At 49.2% G+C, this 10,000-nt stretch overlaps 1 protein-coding gene across 3 annotated transcripts in view; it reads right to left on the bottom strand.

The window, feature by feature from the left end:
* Window positions 1-10,000, bottom strand: part of dock4 (dedicator of cytokinesis 4) — an 84,895-nt gene that overhangs the window by 20,606 nt on the left and 54,289 nt on the right. For all 3 annotated transcript variants that reach the window (XM_061229180.1, XM_061229181.1, XM_061229182.1), the window contains exons 23-30: window positions 8,641-8,833; window positions 6,375-6,502; window positions 2,362-2,496; window positions 1,743-1,841; window positions 1,278-1,372; window positions 471-546; window positions 147-247; window positions 3-61 (exon numbers count right to left, since the gene is read on the bottom strand). In XM_061229180.1, the coding sequence (XP_061085164.1) occupies window positions 3-61; window positions 147-247; window positions 471-546; window positions 1,278-1,372; window positions 1,743-1,841; window positions 2,362-2,496; window positions 6,375-6,502; window positions 8,641-8,833 (886 nt within the window). The remainder of the gene's footprint in view (window positions 1-2; window positions 62-146; window positions 248-470; window positions 547-1,277; window positions 1,373-1,742; window positions 1,842-2,361; window positions 2,497-6,374; window positions 6,503-8,640; window positions 8,834-10,000) is intronic.

Below are 10,000 nucleotides of genomic sequence, written 5' to 3'. Positions count from 1 at the left end.
ACCCAGGTTCTGCCACATGCTGAAGATCTCACAACCCATCATCACCCTCATGTCCCCGTACCTGCAGAGAGAGAGAGAGAGAGCGGGAGTCAGAGAGAGTAACACACACCCTATCACCACCATCTGCACACAGAGACCGGCCTTACTTTTCTAGAACATTCTTCCTCTTGGAGGGGGAGAAGGTCTCCAGCTGCAGACAGGGCTGGTTGATGAAGATCACCGACAGGTAAAAGTACGAGTCCCACACCTGAGAGGAGAAGCACACAGGCGGACATCTTTATTTATTTACTCCCTTCTTCTCCTGTTTTCTCCCACATTGGAGCACCTAAATACATCTGTCCCGGTGAACACTTCTGCGGTGAAAACTTGTGCAGGTGATAACTCGGCTGTTTGAAAAGTGAAAGTTTGTGTGAGTGAGTGTATGTGTATGTGTGTGTGTGTGTGTGTGTGTGTAACAGGTTTCCTCTCACCTTATAATCAAACTTCTCGCTCAGGAAATTCTTCCTCAGAGAGTCTGACAGGTACAGAACTGTAGTGATGATGACGCTGAGGGCACAAAAGACACGCACAGCCATGTTACTGTCTGCCCCCTGCCCCCCACACCACACAATAAGCCCCAATAAGCCTCAAACGGCCAAACCTACAACATCCAGACTGAACCCAACAGGAACAATAGGACTACAACTTCCAGACTGAACCCTACAAGAACAATAGGACTACAACAACCAAACTGAACCCTACAGGAACAATAGGACTATAGCATCCAGACTGAACCCTACAGGAACAATAGGACTACAACAACCAGACTGAACCCGACAAGAACAATAGGACTACAACAACCAAACTGAACCCTACAGGAACAATAGGACTATAACATCCAGACTGAACCCTACAAGAACAATAGGACTACAACAACCAGACTGAACCCTACAGGAACAACAGGACTACAACATCCAGACTGAACCCAACAGGAGCAATAGGACTACAAAGTCCAGACTGAACCCTACAGGAACAATAGGACTACAACATCCAGACTGAACCCTACAAGAACAATAGGACTACAACATCCAGACTGAACCCGACAGGAACAATAGGACTACAACATCCAGACTGAACCCAACAGGAGCAATCGGACTACAAAATCCAGAATGAACCCTACAGGAACAATAGGACTACAACATCCAGACTGAACCCTACAGGAACAATAGGACTACAACATCAAGACTGAACCCTACAGGAATAATAGGACTCCAACCGAGGCAGAAGGAGACCCTTACTTGTTGGTGACCAACCGCATGACGGTCCAGTCTTTGGGGAACATCTCCGGCCGGATAAGAATCCGGAAGACCGTGAAGAGCTGCAGGAGGAAGTCCTGAGGGGCGGGAGATGATGAAGATGATGAGCCTTCCTCAGACAGCTGTCACTGCAATGAGCTTTGTGTCCGACAGCATCAAACACCCAGCATGAAGCATCTCCCTTTACATTACTCAGACTCAAATCACCCTGTTCACATGCAGCACATTGGTCCACAAGTCATAGTGTGTTACAATATGGGAATTCAAAAGTAAAGCTATTACATTTTAAATGCAATCTTCTAATGATAATTAACGGCGATTGAACTTAACATTTACAGGTCTTAAAAAAATATTTATTATTGGCAATTCTACTGCTACAATAACTATATATAATAACTATAATAATAGCCATCTTCTTCATCATCATCATCATCATCATCAGCGTACCCTCAGGTCATCTTTACTGGCGAACCTGTCCAGAAGCTGTTGGTAGTGTTTATCTGTCATCTGTCGGAGCAGAGTCAGGAGACAGGCCACAAACTCCCCCTGGGCGCAGGAAACATGAGCATTAGCGTTAGCAGGGCTTCAGATAGCCACTGTGTACCTGTCGGCAGTGCAGGCTGAGGATGCAGGGTTCGCTGTGAGAAAGAACTCGGACTGAGAAACCCACCCGCAGGGGTCAATCCTCCCTGGAACAATGTGGGTTTAAGGGCCTTAGTCAAGGGCCCAACAGCTGTGGCTACACTGAGCCACCAACCTTCTGACCTTCAACCATTAACCTTCCAGGTCCCAGTCCAGCAACTTAGCAACTAGGCTACAGGCTGCCTCACTGACAATGAGAAGCTGAAGCAGGTGTGAAGTTTTTTTTAGGATGTTTCTTTACTGAAAAAAAAGAGTTCTAGAACAGTTCGCTCACAGTCACCAGTAGTGATTGTTACATCAGCATAAGAACGTTCAGCTAAGAACATTCCAATTGCACGTTTGTGACCTCACACCTTACGGGGGTTAACCGCACGCTGCGGGATGGGAGTGTGACCTCCGTGCCCATTGGCCGTGAGGGCGTTACCGTGACGTCCTGGAACTGCAGGCGCAGGGCGGAGGCCGTGGGCTGGGGCCGGTTGGTGATCTCCAGGATGGTCCTCAGCAGCACGCTCAGCAGACTCTCCACGGTCACCGACACCTCTTCACACGCGGATACCTCCTACAGGCCCAAACAGACCGCAAGGCGTCATATTCGCTATTCTTTTAACTTTCTATGTAGAAGCCGGGGAGTGCGTGATGGATGCAGTCTGGCAGGCGGTGTGGTATGTTCCTCGGTTCTGTATTTGCGTAGGCTATAATGAATCCATCCAGAATAGCTCACTTGGATCAAACTTACAAACTAGGCGTTGCAGGTGAAATGTGAACCATGATTCAGCATCTGCATTCTCCCCTCAAATGTTTTCAGATGTACGTCTTAGTGGACTGTTAAGGTATAATAATAGAAGGTGTATTGTCGGTCCACCATATTGTTTTAACATAAAACAGGTTTGAACACGGGGAGTGAGAAGCCACAGTGCATCTATCTCCAGTATTAGTACGGCCCATAAAAACAAATTCGGAGGTCCGCCGCGTCCCCGTGCGTTCGGCATTAACGTCCCTGGAGAGTCGCGCAGAGGGACAATGGCTGAGGGGACACGGCGGATCGGATCCCAGCTGTCAGCCTCCTGTGAATCACCGGCTGCAGAGAACCTCCAGCCGCGTCCTCGGAATCACGCGTTCAACCCTCCGGAGCTCCGCCTTTTCCGGAATGTTCTCCCAACGTTCTCAGACAAGTGTTCTACAACACCATGGCTTTTCACTTACCGGTGGCGAGTGTTACATCAGCATTGGAATATTCTGGCCAGAACATTCTCGTCACAAATCTGTGACCTCACACTTAGGGGCAATGAAATGACACCACATGCATTCTGAACGGCTCTAAATCGACACCGAATGCTACATTTAAAGATGTATTTAAAAGGTGAGAAAAGGTGAGAGTCATAACGTAGCCTGTGGACCACTGCCCACACACGCGTTGCGAAGTGAGACTTTGGCGGTTCAAATCCAAAAGTTGCACTTCCCCTCCACCTCGCTCTTCCTGCCTCTCTACACCGTGCCATCTGATAAAGCTGAAAAAAATATACATTAGCAACATGATAAAAGAGGCGCTTCTGTTTTCACACTTTATTTAAAGGAAACAATAGCAGACGGCCCCCATTTCTCAGAAGCACCGGCGTGCCAGAATAGATTCAGGCAGAGGCTTTTGAAAAAGAAAATAAATAAATAAATATTTCCCTGTCACTGGCAATTTCTATTTGTTTCCGTTCTCGCACTTCAGCACCGTAATAACTTTCCAAAATCCGTTTAATTCAGTGGAGCACGTCAAATTGCTTTTTTGTTGTTTGTTTAAGGGCTTTTTCACTTTCTGCGCTGAAGCCTGTCATGACAACAGGGATCTGTTATTTCCACATCCCACATCCAAGAGAAAAATCTCATGAAGTTTTTATTTTTTTTATTTTCTCACTGAGGGCTCTAGACACCCTCAACGGGGCTGTGGAAGTTTCTGGATCTCCGTGGCGCTCAGACACAACCCTCCGCAGCAGTAGCTCCTAACGGCGCGGCCCAGCTCGGACCCCAGGTGCCGGGGCTAGGCGCCCTCCTTCCGGATGGTTCCGCCATCGAGGCGCTCTCCCTTCGGACACCGAAGGCAGCGCACCGCCCCCCCCCCCCCCGTCTACCTCCAGAGCTGCCCGGGAAATCCAATTACTGGCGGCGGAGGGAGGGAGGGGGGGGGCTCAGACACCTTCTCACAGTCAGACAGTGAAGCTCCAGCAGCCACACATTTCATCGGGGGATTAAAAGCAGCGACTGCGCCCGGCGTGTGGGGATTGTGCGGCAGAGCGAGCTGCGGGAGGGATTACAGACGAGCGGAGAGCCACACCACACCGTCGCTACGCAGAGACCAGTCCGCTGACACTTCGGCTTCTTCACCGCGCGCCCATCAACTGCCCTTCCCTTTACTCCTTCCTGAAATCCACACACACTCCCGTCATTAATTCACCGGAAGTAAACAACCGATGGAACGCCGTTAACGGCCGCCCGGCGAGTGGGAAAGACCCCGTCTGCGTCGTCGGCACTCAGGCGTACCTGTGAAATGAAGTTGGGTAGGAAGCGACATTATTCAGCTGAACTACATATCCCAGGATTCTTTGCTCTTAATGACTCCGTGGCAATTCTGCAGCCAGTCGGAGTCTTGAGTGCGCGAAGCCTGAGCCACGGGTCAATCCCGCAGACTGAGAGGTAGCTAGCTGTGGAGAAAGACTAAGAGTTGTAGAGAAGACAAAAACATTACATCTCAGGTGTGGCTCTCAGTTTGACTTAGTGACTTATAGCAGATGTTGCTAGGAAACAGCTGGATACCTTTGTACTCATTTATGACAGTAACGGAATGCAGATTACAAAGGCATACAAGTGGCATCCATACTACAGAATCTACAGCCATAGTTTCACGAGAAGTCAGCAGCCACCAACACAACACCTTTAGCTTTCTATCTGTGAGGGGCACTATAGCAGGCAACAACAGGATGAAGCCGTCTTCTTCTACATGTGCTTTCTTTCACTCATTCCACAGCTGGACTCGGGTTTCTACCTCCACAGGGACACAATAATGCATGAGCCGTGCCGTGCATTTGCAGTGTGTTTCCAGGCTTTGTCATTTTGAGTTCACGTACTTGAATAGGGTATTTTGGCATTACAGTGTGTGTGTCTCAGGCAGCTGTAGTACTGGGGTGTACGTGTGTAATGGCAGTAGTTCCAGGCTGAACTCAGTGTGTAATGGCCATTCCAGGCTGTACTCAGTGTGTAATGGCCGTTCCAGGCTGTACTCAGTGTGTAACGGTAGTTCCAGGCTGTACTCAGTGTGTAATGGCCGTTCCAGGCTGTACTCAGTGTGTAATGGCCGGTCCAGGCTGTATTCAGTGTGTAATGGCAGTTCCAGGCTGTACTCAGTGTGTAATGACAGAGCCAGGCTGTATTCTGTGTGTAATGACAGAGCCAGGCTGTACTCAGTGTGTAATGGTCGTTCCAGGCTGTATTCAGTGTGTAATGGCCGATCCAGGCTGTACTCAGTGTGTAATGGCAGTTCCAGGCTGTACTTAGTGTGTAATGGCAGTTCCAGGCTGTACTCAGTGTGTAATGGCAGTTCCAGGCTGTACTCAGTGTGTAATGGCAGTTCCAGGCTGTACTCAGTGTGTAATGGTAGTTACAGGCTGTACTCAGTGTGTAACGGCAGTTCCAGGCTGTACTCGGTGTATGTAGGGCAGTGTACAGTATGTGTGTAATGGTAGTTACAGGCTGTACTCAGTGTGTAATGGCAGTTCCAGACTGTACTCAATGTATGTAGGGCAGTGTACAGTATGTGTGTAATGGTAGTTCCAGGCTGTACTCAGTGTGTAATGGTAGTTCTAGGCTGTACTCAGTGTGTAATGGTAGTTCCAGGCTGTACTCAGTGTGCAACGGCAGTTCCTGGCTGTACTCAGTGTATGTAGGGCAGTGTATAGTACGTGTGTAACGGCAATTCCAGGCTGTACTCAGTGTGTAATGGCAGTTCCAGGCTGTACTCAGTGTGTAATGGTAGTTACAGGCTGTACTCAGTGTGTGTAGGGCAGTGTACAGTACGTGCGTAATGGCAGTTCCAGGCTGTACTCAGTGTGTAATGGCAGTTACAGGCTGTACTCAGTGTGTAATGGTCGTTCCAGGCTGTACTCAGTGTGTAATGGCAGTTCCAGGCTGTACTCAGTGTGTAATGGTAGTTACAGGCTGTACTCAGTGTGTGTAGGGCAGTGTACAGTACGTGCGTAATGGCAGTTCCAGGCTGTACTCAGTGTGTAATGGCAGTTACAGGCTGTAATCAGTGTGTAATGGTCGTTCCAGGCTGTACTCAGTGTGTAATGGCAGTTCCAGGCTGTAATCAGTGTATTTAGGGCAGTGTACAGTATGTGTGTAATGGTAGTTACAGGCTGTACTCAGTGTGTAATGGTAGTTACAGGCTGTACTCACGTTGCCCTCCTGTGTGATGTGGCAGAACATGGCGCTGAGGACGCGGGCGCACATGACCAGGTCTCTCTGCTCCTGCAGGTGAGCCTGAAGGTGCCGCAGCACCACCGGCAACAGCACGCACCGCGACTCTGCAGAGTGAAACACGGTCAGGAGACACGGTCAGGAGACAGGGTCAGGGAGACACGGTCAGGGAGACACGGTCAGGAGACACGGTCAGGAAACACAGTCAGGAGACACGGTCAGGAGACACAGTCAGGAGACACGGTCAGGAGACATGGTCAGGGAGACACGGTCAGGAGACACGGTCAGGAAACACGGTCAGGAGACACGGTCAGGAGACACAGTCAGGAAACACGGTCAGGAAGTCTCTCTCTGCAACGGTCAGGAAGACACAGTCAGGAAACACGGTCAGGAGACACAGTCAGGAGACACGGTCAGGAGACATGGTCAGGAGACACGGTCAGGAGACATGGTCAGGAGACATGGTCAGGAAGTCTCTCTCTGCAACGGTCAGGAAGACACAGTCAGGAAACACGGTCAGGAGACACGGTCAGGAGACATGGTCAGGAAGTCTCTCTCTGCAACGGTCAGGAAGACACAGTCAGGAGACACAGTCAGGAAACACGGTCAGGAAGTCTCTCTCTGCAATGGTCAGGAAGACACAGTCAGGAAACACGGTCAGGAGACACGGTCAGGAGACACGGTCAAGAAGTCTCTCTCTGCAACAGCCAGGAGACACGGTCAGGAAAGCACAGAAACGGTCAGGGAAACAGTCAGGAAAACACAGACAGGCTCTGCAACGGTGAATGGAAACACAGTGCGATGGTCAGGCTCTTGTGCTGGTTCCTCCATGTCACCAGTCCAGCGAAGAGGAATCATCTCAAACCGTTTCACACATTTCACAATGATCTCTTTACAAAGGTGCATTCACCTTTTACATCTGTACTGGGTGGAAGTAGGCAGAGTATTTCTGTGCCATCAACATAGTACACAGTATAATGTATGTGACACGGAGGCACCAAGTGTAGAGGCCCAGGCATATGTACTTGTTAGATTAGGCTGTTATATTCTGTCATTGAAACATACACTAACTTTACAAACTGGTGCACCCTTCCCTGTTATGGCTTTCTGAAGCCTCACTGTTTGATCCTTACAATACTTCTCCCCACTAACTGAAAGAAGGACTCCTTCAAATGGACTGCGTTGCATAACTACCGACCTCGCTGTCCTCACCAGCAATTAAACTTCCACAGAATTCAGACTAACTGCAGCTGCACTGAATCCACACCTGCACAGTCTCCGCGGCAGATGGGAGTCCAAATCATCGCGAAATGAAGAAAAGTTCAAATTCCACCCCGTCCATTGTAAGTGATCTGAAACCTATTAGCCGGACTCAAAATGGCCGCCCGTAATGACAGCACTATCGGAGCAGACCGGGCAGCTCCTGTCAAAACACTCAAACTGTACATTTCACCGAGGGAAGAGGGAATTCTGCATAAATTACCGCCTCACGACCTCCCCAGTGCAGCCGAGTGTAAGAGACTTAATTAGCCAGCAACAATATACTGCAGTTCCTGCAGTCACAGGCGTAATTACCACTTAAAAGCAGAAACAGCGACAAAAACGTGAAAATTGATCTTTGCTACAACGGAAGACCGAATCCACAAGAAAACAAGGAGAAAGGACATGAATGAAAGATTAATGAATGAACAATTAAGTAAAGATGTTAAAAATGAATACATCATACATTTGTATCGTCAGTAACATTCATTGACTTGTTTCCTTGATTGCGCTTGCAAATTTGGAAAATTGTGCTACCAGCCCTCGTTATTATAGCAAAATATAGATTTATTTGGTTAAGATGAGATAATTTCTCAAGGCAATTAAGAGGATAGTGTCTGTACACAGTGTGTGTGTGTGTGTGTGTGTGTGTGTGTGTGTGTGTGAGTGTGAGAGGGTGTGTGAGTGTGTGAGTGTGTGTGTACACAGTGTGTGTGTGTGTGTGAGTGAGTGTGTGTGTGTGTGTGTGTGTGAGCGTGTGTGTACACAGTGTGTGTGTGTGTGTGAGTGTGTGTGTGAGTGTGTGTGAGAGGGTGTGTGTGAGTGTGAGTGTGTGTGAGAGAGTGTGTGAGTGTGTGAGTGTGTGTGTACACAGTGTGTGTGTGTGTGAGAGAGTGTGTGTGAGTGTGTGTGTGTGTGTGTGTGTGTGTGTGTGTGTGTGTGTGTGTGTGAGTGTGTGTGTGAGTGTGTGTGGAGCACCTCGTACCGGGGTTGGTGTACAGCTGGCTCTCCACGGTCTTGGCGATGCACTGCAGCTTGACGGCCTCCAGGGGGCACTGTGCCTGGGAGAGGACGGGCAGGCTGCCCAGCGTCTCACACACCAGGCTGGCCACCTCCCGCACGCTGAACACCTTCAGCAGCTCACAGTACACGGCGGGGAAGGTCCGCAGGAACACCGCCTGGCCGAACGCACGGGAGCCATTCAACAGCGCTTACACAACGACTGCAGCACCACAGACAGTCCAGCCCGTCTCTATCAGACAGGCTCCCCTTACACACAGCCTGGGAATGGAGACAAGCAGCGTGATCTATCTTAATGTTCTGCCAATGCCACTGTTGGGGACAGGATTAAAAGCAGATTTACGGAATGCACTTTGACCTCCCGTGCTATGCACAGTCCATAACAATCCAAATGGCCCACAAAGCTTTCTGAGGGACATCAGTTGGATTTGAGTGGGAACACATCCCACTCAAATCTTTCCAAATATACCATAAGATTTCTACCATAAGTCCTCATATTCATGTTCCCGCAGTTTTTAATAAATAAAAGCTCTTTTGACTTTGGAATGACATTGTGTTGAACACTGCAGTACTGAATAATGCTACACTAATGAAGACAATGAATATGATAGTAATGAAGAAACTGAACACTTTATTAATTAAGCAACTGATTAATTACTGATGGCTGCTGGTCTCCAGGGGAGGTAGGCGGAGCCTATGGGGGTGGAGCTCCATGGGGTAGGCGGAGCCTACGAGGGGTACAGCCTCAGCTGATTGGACTGCTGCACCTCTGGGAGTGTGACGGGAGGCGGGGCTAAAACCCTGTTGCCCTAGCGACTCACGAACAGCAAGAGCCACGGACCCCCAACGCCACGCTGAGCCCGTGAGACAAGGACCCCCGGCTCTCCTGAAATACGATTCACATCTCAGGGCTTCACTGAAGGGCTCAGAGAGGAAATGCCTGTTTAACACGCTGAGGGAACAGCCTCCCCTCCCCTTCAGAGCCTCCTGGTACGCTCGCAGAAATACGGGTACAGAGAAGCTCCCCAATGTACCCTGAAAGTCTCCAAATGAGTACGTTTTCCAAGTAAAAATTAATTGTAAGTTGATGGCTAGGGGTACAATTTTATGCGCCTATAGGGCGACAAGCATTTGTACATTTTCAGGCACTTTTCATACCTTCATTTCTGAGAGCGTACTCCAGCCAAATATTATCCCAGAACTCTCAGAAGCGTTCTGCAAACGTGTCTCCCCACAGCTGAGCCCGGAGAAGAGGCCATTTTCCACATGAGGAGAGTCTTGAGACCCGACCGCTTGAATTAGTTTTGTGATCACTTATCTCATTA

The sequence above is a fragment of the Conger conger genome, chromosome 19 (assembly GCF_963514075.1).
Source record: "Conger conger chromosome 19, fConCon1.1, whole genome shotgun sequence".
NCBI lineage: Eukaryota > Metazoa > Chordata > Actinopteri > Anguilliformes > Congridae > Conger > Conger conger.
The sequence above is the reverse complement of the archived record's forward strand: the minus strand, read 5'-3'. Positions and strand labels throughout refer to the sequence as shown.